Source organism: Manacus vitellinus, unplaced genomic scaffold, assembly GCF_001715985.3.
Source record: "Manacus vitellinus isolate BGI_N305 unplaced genomic scaffold, ASM171598v3 scaffold_3_pilon, whole genome shotgun sequence".
In the NCBI taxonomy this organism is placed as follows: Eukaryota; Metazoa; Chordata; class Aves; order Passeriformes; family Pipridae; genus Manacus; species Manacus vitellinus.
In genome coordinates this window covers 11,641,176-11,661,293 of record NW_021940535.1, presented here as the reverse complement: position 1 = coordinate 11,661,293, position 20,118 = coordinate 11,641,176, and the positions used below count along the sequence as shown (strand labels likewise).

Genomic DNA, 20,118 nt, shown 5'->3' with positions numbered 1-20,118 from the left:
TCACAGTCGCCTCACTTTGTCCGTTCAACAAAGGGCCAGTTTCACTTCTTTGACCGCATGTGGTGACAAAGTGCAATTGATTATGTGAGGTTAAACTCACTGAGCAAGGGTAGATGTGAGGGTGCTTCTCCCTAATTAAAATCTGCTGGATTGTCTCAGAGAGCCTCGGTTGTTTGGTAAAGACAAACTGCAGAGAAGTCCAGAAGCTGCAGCAGGGCCGAGGAAGCATTCCTTACTCTGCAGCAGCAAAAGGCTGGCTTGGCTCTGCTCCATTGTGGCCCTATTGGCTCCTCAGAGCTTTGGGGTTTGCTAAGTTTAGGTAATGTCTTGCTGTGGTAGACTCTGTCTGGAGAAAGCACTGGCGTGGGCAGCAAATACATTTGTAATATATATCTTGATACCTGTGGTTATAAGGGTAGGAAATCATCTGGGTGTCAGCGTAGAAAACACTGCTGGTATTTTAACACGTACGTTGTACCGAATCCCTGTCCCGCTGTCCCCGTAAACACTATTGTGCTTTTCATCTGCCACATTTGCAGCAGCAGCAGCAGGGAGATTTCCCCTGAAATGGGATTGCTGACCCAGCAGCCGCCCGGACAATGTGACGGCTGCTCCCAGGCAGCACAAAGCCCCCCTTCCAGAAAGCCGTCGCACAAAGCCGAAATCCCGCGCGAGCCCCAACCTGCTGGGCTCGGCACATCCCTCCCGCCAGTGCGGGGCGAGGCGGCCGGGCTGAGCGGCGGTGCTCGGCAGGCTGGAGCGACAACATGCCCTTGCCGAGGCGCCGGTCGTCCTTCCTGGGGCAGCAGCCCCCTTCCTCCACGGCCGAGAGCGCGGGGCCGCCCGGCCGCCGGGTGAGCGTCGGAGGTGGAGTGAGCCTGTCGAGACCCCCCGGCGTCTACGTGGGCACCGTTCCCACCGGCGGCGTGAGCAGCCTGGGCACCCGAGTGTCCCGTAGAGCCCTGGGCATCAGTAGCGTCTTCCTCCAGGGTCTACGCAGCTCCGCCTCAGCCGTGCCCCTGGCCCCGGGCTTGGATAAGGGTAGGGGTCTCACCTACGAAAGCCTGAATGGCTGCTTGGTGGAGTACATCGAGAAGGTGCGAGCTCTCGAGCAGGTCAACCAGGAGCTGGAGGAGCACATCAGAGTCTACCTGGACAAGAAGGCGGCGACCGTGGGCACCTGGGGAGCGCTGAGGGAGAACTGGGAGGCGATTTACCATCAGGTGAGTGCCGGAGCGCTGTTGGCAGCCGGGGGGGACGCGGGGAGTCATGAGCAACCCTGAGCGGCGAGGGTTGATGCTGCTGATGAATGTCGCCTGATTTCAAGGCGCGGTGCCATAGACAGAGGGTTTTAAATCTATCTTCATGATAATTAGCATTATCATTTCACAGTGTGTTGTGGAAAATGCCTATTAAGCGGGAGAATTGCCTCAGGCATCCTGCACATGGGAGCGATTGAAATGCACCCCAAGGCGCCATAATCTGGGCTGATTAGAATGGGTGGGGGTTTTTTCCTTATTTTTTTTTAATCTGTGGTTATTACACTGAGTATCAAAATTATTAAAAGAAAACTGCCAGGACTGAATTAGGTTATCCCTCAACACGATATCATTACAAGCACTTTTTTTTTTTATTAGCAATTCAGATTTTTACTTTATTGCCTTGTTTGCTTAATCACATTTTCAAAAGCCCTGTTTATTTAAAAATAATAATTACATGGCTACAGATGAGTGACTCCTTTCCTTCCCTTTCTCATCACCCCACCATCCCTGACTCCCACCTTTTCCATATGGCACAAATGTTTATTGTGCAAAGTGGTCTCTCTGTTGACCTCATGGACAAGAAATGGTTCCTTTTGCTGACCAGTAAAACCAGTAAGACTTTGCAGACCGATGTCCTGCTTGCAGTGAACACAGAACTCTGTCCGCTGAGGTCTCTCTCGGTGCACCATGCAAGTGCCGGCTCCTCAAGTCCCAGCCAGTTGGAGCAGATGGGACTCTGAAGAACTGGTGTCTGGCACCTTGCACACATCTTCCCAGCATCACTTGTGCAGGCACAGCAAATGCAATCAGTGGGTCTTCAGAAAGCGTGAAAGCCAACTTTAAGTTCCCCAAGGAAATTGTGTGTTTTACCTTGGGGCTGTCCAGTTTTACTCTGCATTATTAGGGCAAGTCTTCCTGCAGGACTCTACAAATGTCATTGGAACGTGGGGGCATAAGATCGTGTCAGAAACACCCAGTTAAGCACCAACTTTTAAAGTTGATACCTTTTTGTATGGGTAAAACACACAGTTGCTTGCTGAAAAGACTAGCTGCTGAGGTGCTCTGAATTTGGGGTGCTTACGAAAAGCCATCCCCTCAAAACTATTATTTCAGTGAGGCAGATGGGAACTTTGATGAGGAACAGGGAGTTAATGCTTTGCAGCCGCCATCCCACGTTTTCCAGACAAGTGTCCCATTTTGCAGTTGTAGACCTCACCAGTAAAACCTACCAGGGCTTATGGTTAAGACCAAAAATGTAGGATGGTCAGTACCTGAAGAAGGACTATTTGATTTTTCTTTATATAAAACCCCAACATTGCAGTGCAGATAAACCTGCTCATGTAATAATTTTTCATCCAAATTGCCTTCCTTACAACCTTTTTTTATAGTCATCCTTGCACCTCACCTCTACCTTTCTTTTTTACGAGTAAGTAAGAGCATCTCATGATGAAATATGGCTTGAATATTGGGCTCTTTCTATAGAAAAATCAGAAAAACAAAGCTATATAGCAATTGCTTATTTGTGAGTAACATAGAAAATAAAAGAAAAAGATCAGCATAATCCATATCTATTTAACCATCAAAACACGTTAGAGAACATGTAAAGTTTTCCCAGTTACTTCAGAGACATCACTTAGTGGCTTTTGTCTTTCCCAAATAAGATCCAAGCTGTTATGTACAATACTGATTAATAGATTCCTTCACTTTTTTTTCTAAGCATCTAACCAAATCTCAAAGTAGGACCTCATCCAGCCCAAACACCAATTAACTCATTCATCCTGGGGCTAACTGGAAAAATTATGACAGCATCAACATCAAAACTGTCACATTTATTAAAATAATGTCAAAATCAGCTGCTGCAGAAACAGCTGAAACCAAGTCAGAACCCTCCTGCCATGACATATCCCAGTTAAAAAAGCAAAAGGTGTTCAGGAGCAACACGTAGCAGAAATGAGATACTTGGCAGATACATTTCTGGATGTAATTTTTGTAAATATATTTAGATTTTCTGTAGATGTCCACATCCATCTTAATTTCTTTAAGAGTGACATGTCCTGTTCTCAGCTTCCTGTAAAATCTGAGCTTTTGCTTTGATTCCTGGCCAGCCCCATGCATTCAGCTGGAGGGATGCCTGGCAGCCATAAAAACCCCTTGGTGCCATTCACATGAAGCAGCTGTGAAAGTTTTGGGGTGGAAAGCCGCTTGACCAGCCACCTGGTTTAACCCAAGCACTCATAATAGGAACAGTTTTTGAAAAAGAAGCAGCAAAGAAAAATATACAGCTGGGGGAGGAGGGGGGGGAATCTAGACAGGAGCCCCTTCCTCTTGCCGTGCTAGAGAGAAGACAAGGATACGGCCACATAGGACTCTCCTGGCTCCAAAATCAGAAATGTGACAGGCCCATCTCTACAGTAGTGCAGAAGAGGTCTGTCTCAGTGGACCCAAGGTCCCATTTCCCTCCCAACCTTTCTGAGATGTGCTCCAGCATCCCAAATTTTGGGTAGTTATCTTCCCAGCAATAACAACTGGATGCCAGCATATCTCCCAAACGCAGAGCTAAGGGAAAAAAAATGTGTCAATGAGTGTCTCAGACAGCATGTGTCCTCAGGGGAAAAAACATTTGTGTTTCCTTGCAATTGTCAGAGCTATGGCTGCAGCAGGGGATCACTAGTGGGAGCTGAATGATGGGAAGCCACTATCCAGCTCGCAGCATTAATTATCTGCCTGGGCAGCTGGCTTTTAGCGGAGCAGGTGGACACACACTAATTGGGAGGATTTTTGCAGAAAAAAAGAGGGAAATGAGAAATCCTTGCCAAGAGAAATTCATGTGACAGAAGTAAAATTTCATGACAGAAATACAAATCCATGACAGAAACACAGATTTTACCCAGTGCATACTCTTCTCCTCCAGGCTTCATCCTGGTCTTCTTGTGGAAATTATTATCTCTACTCAAATGTGTCTCTTCTGCAGAATAGGAGGTTCTTTGCAATGGTAGTTTCTTCTCATGGAACAGGGCAGCACCTGGGAAAAGTGGATGTTTGAAACAATCCCAGGGTATTTACAAAGCGAAGAGAGTAGCTCAGCTTCCGTGACCGTTCAATTACATCTATATGGGAGACACAGAGATTTATTTTGTCTATGAGATGGCACATAGCACAGTTCAGATCACAGGAGTAAACACAAAGGCAGAAGGAATCAATGTCCTGGACCAATTTTATCACTGCTGTGACTGATCATGACATCCTGTGCATGGCTGAGAGCATTTGAAAGACTTCCAGAGCTTTTCCATAGAGCTACTTTTATTTGCACTTGGCCTTGCTATAAGCGTTTACTTGGTGTTAATATTAAGCCTGGAGAATATGCAGGTCTAACAGCCTGAGGAATTGCCACATTTGGACTTGCACCCAGTAATTTATTTCCTGTGGGGCCAGGAGAGCCGCTGAGTGTTACTTGTAACACGCTCGAACACAACACAGTGCGTGATCAGTGTCTGTAAATGGGTGAAACAGCACTCTGCAACTCATCTAAGGGTACAACAAACTCCCACAAAATGGCACAAAGCTTGATCAGCTGCTGTACAGAGCATGGCAAGAAATTAGTTTTAATTATGTTCTCTCAGCAACCTCCAACAGTGGAAACTTGGGCTGCCTTCTCATGCAGCTGCAAAGGGGGTGTGAGATTTTCTCCTCATGCTCGGACAACGTTACAGGTTTACAGATCATTTCTTTAGGAGGTATCTCCTGCTTTGAGAACCAGACATTCTTTGATGGAGTCCTGTGTACTTACAAAATATCCAATGTATAAATGAAGTCAAGTTTCCCCGGATGCAGCAGGAGTCAGCAAAGGACCCAACAATCTTTCAGGCTCTCTCCTGGTATTACCTTTCCCAGGGCAATGCAAGAAATGCTGCTCTTGCTGCCTTTGAGGTTTGTTTCTTCCTTCAGGCTCTGAGAAAGGGTTTGACATGGAAAGCATGACCAAAAGCATTATGAGTTTACTGCTTGGCAGTGAGCTGCATGCTTTTAGCCTGATTTTAGCCGTGAATTAAAATGTGTTGAAGGCAATGGTCTGATATCAACTATTTCCTTGTGCGTGTGGAAGGAAAGACTAGAGTGGCATCTTCTGATCTTTCTCCGTGGAGGCATCATTTGCTTTAACTGGAGTGAAGTTAAAAGCCAGAGAAGTTTCCATTACATGAATAATTAAGCCATGAGATTCATTATCACAGGCCACACCTGAGGCCAAGAATTTAGCAGCAGTCAGAAAGGATTTAGGCATTTTTAAGAATAGCAAAACTATACAAAACTGTAGATAAAGCACAGCTAAGAATTTGAAAAGTGTAGTAAATCTTGCAATGCCAAATTTGGCCAGATCTCTGTTAAAAATCAAAAGTTGCCAGTCACCAGGGATGAGGAATAAATTCTCCCCCGTGTCTGTATCACATCACACTTTATCAAGTCCGGAGTCTGCACACTTCCTTGAAGGAGCTGGTTTTCCTTGATGCCGATTGTAACCCAGCAAATGGGCCAGTATGTTGATGCAGATTTTCATGAAATTTTTTCCTAAAAATTAACATTGCATTTTCATGTCCATAAAATCACAGTGAAATCAAAGGAAATTGTTGCTCCTTTGTAGTTAAGATGTTTAACAGCACAAATATTCACTGTTAATTCAAGAGCTGAAACAAATTGTGATCACAAGGTGTATGTGCATCACAGATCTGAGTGTTGAAAGACAACATGTGACTAAAAGGAGTTATTATTAGTAATAATATTTGCATTTTTTAACACTTCCCATTTTGGCTCTATAAATGCCACATGAGCATCGCAGTGACTCCCAGAAGCCCTGTGAGGCAGGACAGTATTGCCTTCTGCTTTACAAGCAGAGGAGGCAACATCTGAGTGTTTGCAGCATTGCAAGCCCTCTCATTTCTAATGGACACAAAGAAGGGTGTTTCCTAAACTACTGCTTCATATATTTTAGTACATGTGTCAACAAAGTGGCTATAAATCTGTCTCACTAATGCTGCATACTTGCATCCAGCTGTTGATTATTATGACAATTTAATCAAACAAAAGAGCCACTAGATGGAAGTCTTACATCTCTTCTTCTGAAGCCTAGGAAAGGGCTTTCACAGCTCATGCAAATCAGGGAGAATTTTTCAGGAAACCTGCTTTCTACATAGAAACTACTGTGTCATTATTTATCCTTCAACTTCACTGTCGGATTTAAAGGGTTACAGGTGATTTCCAGGATGGCTGAAAGGCTGATGCCTGCTGGCTCCCACTGCAACACTAATTCCTGAAGACTTCCAAGCATTAGTTTGGGTTTTTTTTAGTACCATTTCTACTTACATGGCAGAATTCAGGGTCTTGTGCAGTTTTGGAAATCCTTGGACTTTCTCACTAAGTATTTGGCATGAGCTACTGGTTTATGAAGAGGAGAATCAGGGTATCGACCATCATCAAAATATGCATCAAGAATATGGTACTGGGGTTCTGGTAAAGATATCCACTGTGGGGCAGGTAAGAAATCACCTCAAATGCCTCCATAAACCCACCAAATCACTACTGGAAAGCACTTTTAAAAACCAGTCTGTCTCCATATAGAGGCAGAAATCCAGGCAGCAGCAATTCACCAGCTATCCCCTGCTTCTGCTTTCGTTGCAGTCCCAAAGATATTTTACACTGGATTCAGGCTCTAAACTTAGCCATTAACGTGCCTCTGAGTGGCACTTTGCAGCTCACAGGATTTAATATTACTTTTGCTCACAGGATGTTCCCAATTCCCTCAAAGACATTCATTTTCATCAGACTTTAGGTCAGATGTTGTAACCGCATGGGATCCCTGCCGGAGGCAAATGGGTTTGTTTCAACAGCGTAAGGCAAATCACAAGGCAGCATTTCTGCTCCTTGATTTGAGTCAGGAAGAAAAATGAAAGCTTCTGTGAAGATCCACATATGTATGAGTTGGCAGGAAGACAAAATTACTTCTGTAGGAAAAAAGAAAAGGAAAAAAAAAAGAAGAAAAATAACCAAAATTTTAGAGCTTGTATCAAAGAAGTGCCTCTACCTCTGTGCTGCTGCCATGTAAAAACTAAATACTAAATGTCATTTCTCCATCTTTCAGGAGAAACTCAGGTGTCCTGGTACAAGGGAACCTGAGGACAGCAGAGTAGTATGTCCCCAGAGTCTCAGCCCTGCTCAGCTGCTCTGAAATGCCACAGATGGAGTTAGAGTTAGGCTAGTGCTGGTAATGCGGGGTTGCGCAAAGTCAGGGAGAAGGAAATAAGGGATTGAACAACAAAGAAGCGACAGTTCCGTGTGCAAGTGAGCATATAAAAGTCTTCTGTACTCATGGGCTGCACAGCAGAGCTGGCTGGATAGTTGAAGGAACAGGTTATATTCCTCCACGTCTCCTTATCAGGTGCCTTCATGTATTTCATATTTGTTTGTCCAAACATCTATAAGACATTTGGAGCAGTAAGCCACTCTTCATAATGGTAAATGTTAACTACCACCTAGAAATGCTTCAGCCTTGCATGCCCACCTCCACCCCATCACCAACAGCCAGCCAAAGAGCAGGTAGGAACATACTAAGGCAACAATCCCACTAGTGGTACTTCAGATAACTTGTCTGGATGCAACCTTGAGGTTTCCACATTGCATGGTCTGTTTCACCTCAGAGGAGCAGAATGCTTTGGGTGGTTCACAATCTTATTTAGTTGCACACTTAGTTATTTGAAGAAAGATTTTTCTGCTTCAAGAACTCTCCTTGCCAGCTTAAAAATCTGCGCTTGTTCTTGGGATGATTTAGTTTCAACTGCAAATTTTCATGGGTGTCTACTGAAAAAGGCCAAAGAAATGTTCAGTACTGAATTCAGCATGTCTTTGGTCACGTCCATAGCTCAGTGCACGTGTGACTCCAGGGCAGGCAGTGGTCCTTTTTACCTTTTTATCATTTTATGTAACCTTCTTGAATCACAACAAGCTGCTAAGTCACAAGTCTTTCAGGTTTGCTTACCCCTTCAGTGCCTCTTGGACATTAGAGATACACCCCAGAGCCGTAGCAATGATACCACAATCTTATTTGACCAATCTTTTCAATCAGTGTAATAATCTTTGAAGACTGCCTGCTTCTCAGGTCTCATATCTATCGCAAGAGCCTACAGGATCCCATCAGAGAAGAAAAACGACGCTCTGGGAGCTGAGGAGGGCTCGCAGGCGGCATGAGCAACAAGTATTCCGTGGCTCACTGAAGAGGATGACCCTGAAGAGGACTGCTGACATGGGAAGTAGAATAGGAACTGCATAAGTCTACTTAATCTGTATCTAGAAAGTATAAATGGGACTTAAATGATGAACCTACCTTGCGCACAGCAATGAATTTTGCCCCTTGCAAACTGGTGATGATCAGAATAAATGTGTTTCTACAAGAAGATGCTTAGGAGGAATGAACAGTTTGATGACAAATTACAGCCTATTGCAAAGAATTTATATGTACAAAACTAATTGACTAAATTATCTGGAATGAGCCACTTGAACAGCCCTAGGATAAAGGATTATTTTCAGAATCAAAGCTGTACATCTGCTTAAGATACATGAACAGTGCACGCAGAGCATGTGCTGAAGCTCTTCATTGCTTGAGCTCTGTTGTCTCTTTCTTCTAGGTGGGTGAAGCAGTCCTTGAAAATGCCCGTCTTATGCTGCACACCGAGAATATTCAAGCCTGTGCTGAAGATTTTAAAGACAGGTAGTCCTGTGGTGGCACCTAGCTGGCCACTTTCTTTGAAACTTTGCCTTGGAAAATGCTTACTTCTTAGGGGAGTAATGCTTAGTTTGTAGAATGGGTTTGTTTTTTAAGTTGCATATTCAACCCCATGATTTGGGAGGGGTTTTACAACAGGAAAATTATTGTAATGCTAGCATTATTTTTGAAGATTTTGAAGGTTCATAGTAACAAAAATGTGCACAAGCAATATTACTTAAGCTATTCTTTGATATGCAGGTATTGGTCTCTCACTGAGAAGTCAGTATTCATTTAATATTGGGTTGACATTTTATAAAGGCAGACTTCCATGTGCTTCTTATTTGTAATTTTCAGTAGCACACAAGTGGTTTTGGAAGCAACAATCATTCTGCTACAGCAGCTGAAAAGCAAAAGCTGAACTACCACAAACATCAGTGTGGAAATGTTAGATAAGAAAACAGAAAGAGGCTGCACTGACTTTCCTTGTTTTTAGTGAGAAAAATAAGTAGTAAAAGAAGATTTGAAATACTGGCAAACTACTTTTTTAATGTCTTTCTGTTTGAAAGGCCTAATATTCATGTACATGAGTGCATGAAACTCCTTTCATTTTACTCAGGAGACAAGATCCTTCTAGCTTTTACTCGTAATGGACTCGTTCATTTACATACAGCTTATTGCAAGATCTGACACAAAAATTGTATTTCAAATGATTTGATTTTTATTTCCTATGATTCTGATCATCCCTTAAACCTCTGTTTCTCTCTGTGGTATTGTTTTATTTAATCATATAAAAAATGTGTTTATCATTCTTAGGTTTGCCTTTTATTTCAGAAAGGTGCAACTCTGAGATACTCATTTTATGGCTTTATGTCCAGCAAATACTTTTAAAAAATGTCAGCTGACTTGGGCAAGCAGTCTACATAAAAAAACCAATGTCAAATCAATCCACTGCATAAGTAAAAGCTCCTGATTCTCACTGGGATCAGTGCCACTTTCCTAAGCTGTTGAACTCCCAGCAATGAAGGTAGCTCTCAAGGGGCAAAATGTTTATGAAGCTGTTTCCCATCAGCTGCCAGCCCTCCTGTCTAACCTTCCTGGCCACCAGATCCCCAGGTTGGACAGGTTTGGCACAAAAGGTTCACACCCAAGGAGATTCACAATGCAATGCATATTTTTAATGGAAAGCTAAAACAAAAGGTTACAAACAAGACCAATACAGGAAGCCATGCTGTGGAATAGCAACTGCCTGCCAAAATTTCACTTCCATTACAACCATGGTTTGGAAATGAGCCATTTGTTCAAACAGCAATTCTAGTTGACAAACCAATCACTGAAATTTCCTGTTTATTTTGATACTACTGGGATTTGGTCTGAAGGATGGGCCAGGACCCTGGAACAAAGACCAGACTTCCATTACCATGTCCATTAGTAAAAGTAATGTTTGATGTGCGTGCGTTTTCTTTAAGCATTTCTCTGAAAAATTTTTATGTAGACAAATGAGTAGTTATTCTCATTTTACAGTCAAGCAAACTGAGAAAAGGCCACCCACAGTCATACTGTATATAAATACCAGATATAGCAAGAGACCACGTACCTCTCTGTGCTTATTCTGGAACCCGACCAGGCTGATAACCACCATAGTGCAGACTGCTAACTTGGCCTGTTTTCTTACACTCTGATTTAATGACAGGGTACTTCAGGCAGTTAAATTAAAGTATAGAGAGACAAGGTGAGAGGAAAGTATATTATCTGTGTTTCTGTGCCTCTGTCTGGGACACACGAGCTAATTAGCACAAACGGTGTCATTCAAAAAGAAAAAAAAGGCAGGGTTTTTTTGCTTAGCTGTGCTTTGTTAAGGTTTGGCTTTTTTTTCTCTGCAGGTATGAAAATGAGCAGCCATTCAGAAAGGCAGTGGAAGATGAAATTAATTCCCTATATAAAGTGATTGATGATGCCAATTTAACTAAAATGGACCTGGAGAGTCAGATAGAGAGCATGAAGGAAGAACTAACTTTGCTGTCAAAGACTCATGAAGAAGTAAGTCCAGACCTGGGACACTGCAAAGCCAGTGTATGCCTGTTTCATCTGGTTGGTATCATACATCTAGTGCAAAGCAAACATTAAACACTCTGCCTGCTATGTCTGGGTGGGGGGATTTTCCTGAAACCTACTCTTATTTCTTTCCTCCCTGTTAACTTAAAGCACTAACCCCTGAGGCATGATCAAATTACTTACATTTAAGTTTTAACTCTTTCTCGTTTGATAAATACTACATGGAAATGATGTCATCACTTCATTTCATGTCAGACATGAAGGTCTTGGGGTTGCACAGTCACATATGTGGACATCTCAACACCGAGATCCAATGTAAGGAGCAAATGCGTGTGCTCTGGTCCTGTTGCACTAATGCTGAGCATTAACTAGATTCTTCTGAAAATACCCTGCTTGGCTTAGCAAGCTGCTCAGTTCCCAAGCTGAGTTTATCCTGAGCAGCACAACACTGAAGCAAGTCACAGGGACAGTGGCACAAAGGAGGGGTTTAGGTCACTTCAAAGAATCACCATCAAAGGTGTTAGCGAAAGCAGGTTTGATGAGTTGTGAAAGCACAACTTAAGTTTGGTGGCAAGGTTCACCCTATTCATCCCACATAGATGAAGCTCACAAAGGAAAATCAGATTAGAATCAATCTAGGATGGTTTACATAGAGACTGGGGATGCAAAGGGTAAAAGTGCTAAAGGGTAAGGGCTCAAAAGGGTTAGGGGAGGCCCTCCCATTGAGTCACGAGGTTCAGAGCAGACCCCCTTGCTTTCTAAACTCCTCATGGAGACTAGGTGCAGCCGAGTCCAAACTTAACCTCAGACTTGGTCAACAGTTTATAGTTCAAGGGTTTGTCAGCACCTGATCATTGACTAATTTAACGTTTACAAAATGATCCAATAGGATTTCCTATTCAATATGTATATATACTTTGCTATAGGATATTTAAATCAATTCATACACACATACACAGACACAAAGAATATGTAAAAAGTACCTTTTAAAAATTTCATCTCAAGTTCAGTGAAATACTCATTCAGATGCTTTTGCATCTCTCAGCAGGTGAGGGTTGAACCTTGAGGAGTAGCAAGGGTATCAGCCTGGGCCCCATGATCAGCTTTTGGCAATGGTCCTCTGAGTATTGCAAACTTGGAAGCTCCCAAGCTCTGAGAGGTCCCACTTGGAGGGAGATTGCTGCTCACAGCCCACTGCAGTCCAGGAGAGCTCAAAGGGCCTCACTCAGAACCACCGTTTATAGGGTCAGAAGATGATTGGCTCTAGTCATCTGTCAATCTCCATCCTGGTCGTCATCCAAGATGATAATTATTGGAATTTTCCTCAGAAGTCTGGTAGCAATAATATTGTTCCACTTGGACTATGATTCAGGCAAATAATATTCCAAGGCTAACTGAGCATAACTGACTATCTGTTAGGCGAGAGAAGTTTGTTAGGCAACAGGGAACAGACAGTGTTTCTGATTAGCTCAAGGGGAGCTTAACAGCCCAAGAGCCACTGATTGATCAAGGTTGAGGCCTAATGAGAATTCCTGAGATCATAGAGCAGCCCAAGGGGGTGAGAGGAATGCACCACTATAGAGAGGCAGCAAGGCAAAAATTTGAAAAAGAAACCCTCCAGTGCACTAAATCATTAATGTAGAGACACCTTCTGGGACAAAATTTAATTACTCTCTCTGTTTGCGGCACCAAAAGAGCTCTTCCTCAAGCTTCTCTGAAGATACCATTCAATTGTCCAGTTCACTTTGTTTTATGTCTGTTATTTTTGTTCAAGGATGTGAAGGTATTATACAAACAGCTTGCTGGATCTCAGCTCGAAGAACTTGATGTTCCCATGGGAAGTGGCCTGGATGACATTCTGGAAAAAATCAGAATCCACTGGGAGAGAGACATTGAAAAGAATCGTGCTGAGACAGGTGCCCTTCTCCGTACCAAGGTCAGCACTCTGTAACCCTCTCCAACATCACAGGATTTGAAGCAAACGCAAAATCTCTCTAATACTCTGCAGTATCTTTGAGGTTTGGGTGTTTGGGTTTTTTCTTATTACAAAAAAGACATTAGAAATCTAAAAGATTTTGGTCCAAGTCCGTGAGAAAATACACTCATAAACATCAGGGGCTTTTGTGGGATTCACTGAGTTAAGCAGTGGTGGAAGTGGCCCTGTTCATATTGCAGGTGCCTGTGGGAGCCTTTTAAGGGCTCTGGAGTGTTGGCTAAGAAAAAAACCTTAATCGGTTGATACCTTCTTTGTAGGATATGTCACAGTCATTACCCTTCTTACTAGGACTGTTCCTCCACTGAATAATTTACAAGTGTCTATAAATCAAGAGAGGCAAAACACATTGCTCTACACTACAGACTCCTTATGGGTTTCTCCTTGATATTGTTTCCTTTGGCAGCAGTGGGAAAACCAGATATTAACTTAGAAATGAAAAGGGATAATGATAATAGCCATTCCCTTTAAAAGTTCTCTCTCCTGAAGCTGAGTCTGAAATATCCTTTTAATGCAGCTTTTTCTGTCATGAAGTGTCACTTCTTTTCCAAAGTACCTGGCTGAAGTCAGTATTTTTGCAGAACTGAAACATTAAGTTCAGTGGATGATCTTATATGATAGAAGCCATATCATTCTGAGTTGGCTCTTACAGCAGAGCATGAAAGAGCTAATCATAACTACAGCAGTGCTATAGAAATACTTAGCAAGAATATTTCCCCCCTGTTCCAAGGTAAAGAGTTGCCATGAGAGGCATAGAGGCTATTGAAATAGCAAGAAAAAAAAGAACAAAACCAAGAAATATGTTTGCAGAGATATATGCGAGCTCTGAGTTCATTTTCAAAATAAAGAAGAAAAATCTGTTCCTGACCCACTGACAGGTTTCAGCAAAATGAGCATCACTCTGATGGCACCAAATTCTTCAGTGTTCTCACTTCCCTGTCCTGTTTGTTTCTCCTCCTTCTCCTTCTGTGCAAACACACCCTTACAACTTCTTATTTCTTTCATGCCTTCAATATCTGATCTTTCAGCTGCTCAGAGATACCATTTGGGGAGAAAATTGCCAGCTCATAGTGGACTGCTCTATCCTGTCTTTGGTACCCAACTCATCCCTACTTGGCCATCTCACTCTAAGCTCTTACTAGTTTCAGTTGTTCCTGATTTTGTTTGGTTTTTTTTTTAGTGAGAGGAAGAAGCAGAATATCACAGATTTCTGGAAAGATCTGTTCTTGTTCTGCACAGGTTCTGGTATGACATTGTAGGGGCTTTTGACCCCAAATATAACTCCCATTAAATCCAGATGATGCAGTTTTGTATCTCATACAGATACAGATCTGTTCAGATTGTTACTATTTGTACAGATAACAAGAGTTTAGCTTTTATCAACTAAGCTTCTGGACTAGTATCATCTTTTGTGGCTAAGTTGTACCATTTGGTTATCCACATTCTGAAAAAAATTGCCCTTACTCTTTTGTAACATCAGAAGAGGGAAAGCAGTTCCCTCCACTTCTTTGCTCTTCATTACCATTTTTTTCAATGTGTCTCTGTGAGGGTTTCCTTGGTCCCTAATATTTTAATTTCTATCTTCTGCACCTACTCCCTGGTGTAGCTGTGACCAGGTCACAAGGTGTTTCAAATGATACCCTAATACTGACATGAGGGCAGTATTTTTGTTATTTTCTGACTTGTTTCCTTGCCTTATTTGCTTTGTCTTGTGACTAGATTTGCAGTCTTGGCTAGATTTTTCAAGGGTATTCGGGCACCAAAACACATCAATTTAAATTCATACTGAACAGGTTTTCACATCGGACTTGATGAGTTAGTAACCTCAAAACTCCAGTCTGTTGGTTTCACCTGTGCACTTTTTTGTCCACAACGCTCAAAGCTTTTCCCTGAATTGACACAAGTGATTTAAACCCTTGTAAGACATGCATGCTATTTAATATTTTTCCCTGGAAAATGCTTTACTTGATGATGCACTATTCCTTCATGTAGTCTGATTCCACACGTCCACTACTGCTCATTGCTAATCGGTATTGTTTTCTGCCATCCATAAATCCTTCTACTTCATTATTGATTCCCAAGGCAGTAAACCTTAACGCATCAAGCTGTTAAGGTTCTGTCTTAATGGAAGTAGACCTTAATCCTCCTCTTCACGTGCTGTCTCTTGACCAGCTATTGATCCATGGAAATGTTCTGCCCTGAGCACATGATTACACAGCTTTTTCTGTTGTCTCTTACACTAGATCTCATAAAAGGTTTTGAAAAATCTTGTGAATTATGTCAGTTGTTTCTCCCTTCTTTGCTACTTTGCTAAAATGTTCCCAGAACTCTCAAGAGCTTATCAAAGTAACTTTACTTCTTTAGATATCATGCTGATCAGACCCTGCATGTTGGTTTTCTATCCCTAATCATCCTAATCATTATCTTGACTCCATGAAAAACAGACTAATGAGGGATTCTGCGCTCACACACAAAGCCTGGCTCAGAACTTTACAGATGTGCTTGAAATCCACAGATTCCTAGGAAACTCAAGCAGCAACATGATAAAAATTTAGGATGAAGATTTCATCCTCTCCCTCCATTAATCCAGTTGTTTGTGGTCACCACAATTTGGTATAGCCTTTCCCTTATGGAGCATGTCAGGAATAGGAAGAGTCCCCAGAAAACAGGAATTACCTAGTGGAGAGGGCACAAAGGTTACTTCTGCACTTCTCTACAGAAGGAACCCCAAAGTTGAGGCCAAGTGCCCAGCGCCACCACACACATGGACTCTTGGGGCTGGTAATCCTGTAAGAAGAATGGGGAAACCCTGTGTGTCCCAAAAGCTTTAGAGTGCATTCAGTGTGTGCTTACTTGCTCTGTCATCCTTGGTATTTAGAGTCTGATGTGGCCACCTCCATCTACTCCATCTGCCTGTTCTATCATTCACACCACTAATGTCAGGTAGCTGTGAGAGCTTAGGATAAGTCCTGGAGGTGTTTCAGTGTCACCTGTTTTAAAGACAAGCTGGATTTATAGGTAGCATTTGGGCCACCAGCAAGAGTAATGTGAGAAAGACACCAGGTTTCAGGTAATTTGTGTAGGCTATAAATATAGATGCAAAGGCACCTTCCCTTCCTTGTGTATCTCGTTAAAAAGAGGCATTTGTAGTCCTCATACCATAATAACTTGCAGACTACACTCTCAACACAATTTAGGAGACACAATTTACTCCAGAGTGGCAGGTCCATGCTCACTCGGCTGGGTTCACTAGCACTAGTGAGGTGGAATTATGTCTTTCTGAAGCACAAGTCCCTACAGAGTATTTCTAGAAAATACTCTGTGTAATTTGCTGGAAAGGACAGGTTTGGTGTTTGAAATGAAATTCAGCCCTACACAACACAGGTTCCTAAATCCAAAGTTCTGTTTGAGACTTAACTGGTACTTAAATTACCTTTTGCAGCTGAGACTATTTCATTCATGATGTCCAAGGTGTGGGGTTCACATGATGGTACAAAGAGAATTACAAAAATTATTTCTGGTGCATCGTCCTAGATTTTTAAAAATTTGATCTTACTTTTAAAATAAAAGAATGAATAATCAGAAAAGAAGAACAAGGTCAAGATGAATTTTTAGAGTGGAATGGAAATATTTTGCATAGTTTAATTTTAGCATCAACCACAAGAAATGTAGGTATTTGCTAGAAAGCCCAGAGCACTGGATTGAAAAGCCTTGATCTCAGCCCTTATTAAAAAGTATAGACATTTTATTTTTACTAAGGTACTTTTTCCTTCGCCTATTTTCAAGGTGCCTGAACCAAACACATATAAAACCCCAAAGCCACAAGAGTATGAAATTGCATAATTACTTAATTCAATTAACAGAAATTATTTTTCTGACCTCTGTGATATGACTTGCTGACTCATAGAATCTTATGTGAAAAATCGAGGTTTGAATCCTTCTGGAAACCAACAGACTAAGTGAAAACACTTAATTTAAAAAAAAAAATATTATAGTATAGCTACAAAATCAACAATTACAGCAACATTTTCTTTTTATAGGTAATTTTAAATGTACTAGTATGAATTCTGAACAGCTGTTGTTGACATGGATAAAATATATATGCTGTAAAATGCATAAGCCATTTTTAGGATAATTTTGACAGTAGGAAGTATCCAGAATTGTTTAACCGAGGGATTTAATATACAGTAATCAAACTTAAGGTCAGAATTGCCACAAACTGTGAAAGCATTAACTGTCAGTTTGGTATGTAAGGAAGCTAGAACATAATTTGAGTGGGCTGTGATGACAGTCACCGTCTTTTACTGGCAGGCAGCTGAAACGACGGCTGCCGTGCGAACCCAGGAGGAAGAGCTGGTGGAGGGCCTCAGAACCGAGTTCCATGAAACCGCCTGCAAAATACAGAGCTTGCAAGCAGAAACCGAATCTTTGAGAACCTTGGTAAGCAGTGTTGGGCTTTCAGTGGGTATATTCGGTGAGATTTCAACACGCATTCTGAGGAGAACATTCCCATCTTGGGATGCAGAGTTAAGACTGAGTCCCATTTTCCAGCCGATACTGCTTCCAGAGATGCCAGACATTTCTGGGCTCTTCTTGATTGACACAGTGCACTAAGTGTCCCACATTTGACAACCAGGCTCCAAATTTCAATCCTCAATGTCTTCACACTGAATAATAATTTCACTGAGATTGCTGGGTGGGTAGTACTTGACAATGTGAGGAATATCTGCACCTTGTAAGAGTAGTTCAGCTTTTATAATGATAATATCTAATATCAAAGTATCTAAAGAGAGGAATTCTCAAAACATTACATCTCCACTTAAACACAGTCAATAGAGATATTGGCCAAACCTGAATAAAAATCACTGTGAAGCATATGAAAACTGACTGATTTATCTTCTGCTGTCCTGCCCTTACAGAAGAGGGGTCTGGAGAACTCTTTATATGACGCCAAGCACTGGCATGACATCGAACTACAGAACCTAGGCTCTGTCATTTCCAAGCTGGAGGCAGAGATGGGAGAAATCAAAGTAGAAACGGAGCAGCAGCAGCGGGACCGTGAAAATCTGCTGACCAGCAAACAACAGCTGGAGAAAGACATTGCTGCATATCACTGCCTTCTGGATGGAGAGCAAAGCAGGTACTTTTCCTTAAAAGCAAGTGTGCCACAGGGATGGAGAACATGTGCTCCCTGGGAAGGGGTTGTGTGGCTGCTGGAAGCCACACAATGGTTCTCTTATTCATGAGACTGGGCAGTAGATGGTGAGGTTTGGAGAAGCTGCAAAAAGGAAAGAATCCCATCAAACAGAGATTCCTAATGTGTTGGAGAAGGATGGTTTCCAGCACTAACACAAAGGGACATAGTTTGGGAACGTGCCGTGAGTTTCACTTCTCTGACGATTTAAGATGTGATAGTAAAAAGCTACTACAGCATCTTACAACATTAGTTGCTGCAAAGGAAATGTGTTGGTTGCCTTGGGTACATTATGCCATCCCTCCTCTTCCAAAGTCCAAATATTAAAGCAGTGGTCCTGGGGAAGCTCCCTTTCTAAGCACATAAGTTCTTCCTGAAGTCCAAGGGTGGAATTTGGATTACTGACTGTACCTTTTGTAAAGAAATTTAGTTCAGGCTCTTAACATTTGTCCTCTAGGAATAACCTCTACAGTGTCAAGTACAGTAAACACCTTTACAGTGATTGGGTTGGGTTGCTTAGTTGGGCTTTGCTAAGATCCGTAATCACCATTAGTCATGGAACCTCTGAGAATCTGATCCACAGATTTTTACTTGCTCTTCTTCTCAGGCCAAGGAGAATTTTTAAAATAATCTGATCCTGCTGAAGCTGATGAGATTTCTTATTTGTAGTAGTGACCAATTTTTATTTTTCTACTTTTTCTACTTCCAGCTGATTATGAAACTCCCAGCCCAGAGAAAACCGTTGCCATTAAAGCAAAAGAAGATGTCACTGCCAGTTATGTTCGTGGAAGCTAAAAACCCATCAAAGCAGCCTGCTTTATTCAGTTTGATTCAACAATCAAAGTAGGTTGTAGCTTGAACAACTTTATTAGACCCTCCTCATGTAATTGCTTTGCTTACAGATTTCAATTTACTCATGTTGTTAAAATTATAATAAAAATAAAGAATATCAGGGTTTTGTTTGGCTTTTTCTTTCTTTCCCGTATTTTTCATGATAGCTGAAGGGGTTTAGATTAAGAACATCAGCCCTCCACTGCCTAGCAACTAAACTCTTCTTTTTTGTGGTACAAATGTGTTAAGACTGAACTACCCCTCCACTGTGCACACATGGAAATGGCAAGCGCTCTGTTGCGTCACAAGACCATCAGCTCAGCAGTATGAAATCTAATTCAAACAACACTGAAGCAGTCAAGTGCACTATTAACTCAATGCAATTAATTTTGCAATACATAAACCAGCAGTCATTAATGCAAACATGCCAGCAGTACTTTATAAACACATTTTTAACTCTAGACTAAACTGCTGGAAAAGCTGAAGGTGCAGGACAGCAACAGCAGTTCTGTCTGCAATCCAGGTTGCATCATTTTACTAAATACTGAGTCTTAAGCCAGGGTGTCAGTTTGTGCAAATGGGATACTTTTTGATATATTGATATATTTTGATATTTGGTTTTGTATGCTTGGTTCTTTCTTGATATCAACATCTCTCCAAGGCAGGTTGGCCAAACTTCTTCTGAACAGGCACCCACATAGCATCAACATGATGGGTGACCCTAGGTAGTTTCCCTTATTTTGATGGTATCATGATGAAAAATATTTGCCATCTTTCACTTCTGACTTTCTTTTATATTTTAAACATTGATAACCTCATTGTATTGCACGTGCCATACATATAAAATGCCAAGATGGATCCTGCATTTTCAGAGAAACATAATGAACCTTTGCCTCTATCACACAAAATTTTAGAAGATGGCTGGCTTTCCTTCACAAGTCTCCACATAGGAATGAAGTTAACCATACATGTGTTCGTTGGATTAAGACTTTACAGTGGGTGACAACACAATTCAGACTGACAACACAGAGCAGAC

The 20,118-nt window shown here is 41.9% G+C and overlaps 1 protein-coding gene across 1 annotated transcript; it reads left to right on the top strand.

The window, feature by feature from the left end:
* Nucleotides 1-717: 717 nt before the first annotated feature.
* BFSP2 (beaded filament structural protein 2) lies at nucleotides 718-19,203 on the top strand. Its single transcript, XM_018075224.3, has 7 exons — nucleotides 718-1,223; nucleotides 8,933-9,015; nucleotides 10,893-11,049; nucleotides 12,839-13,000; nucleotides 17,369-17,497; nucleotides 17,977-18,197; nucleotides 18,961-19,203. The coding sequence occupies exons 1-7, from the start codon at nucleotides 768-770 to the stop codon at nucleotides 18,962-18,964; spliced, it is 1,212 nt and encodes a 403-aa protein (XP_017930713.1). The 5' UTR covers nucleotides 718-767; the 3' UTR covers nucleotides 18,965-19,203.
* The last annotated feature ends 915 nt before the right edge of the window (nucleotides 19,204-20,118 follow it).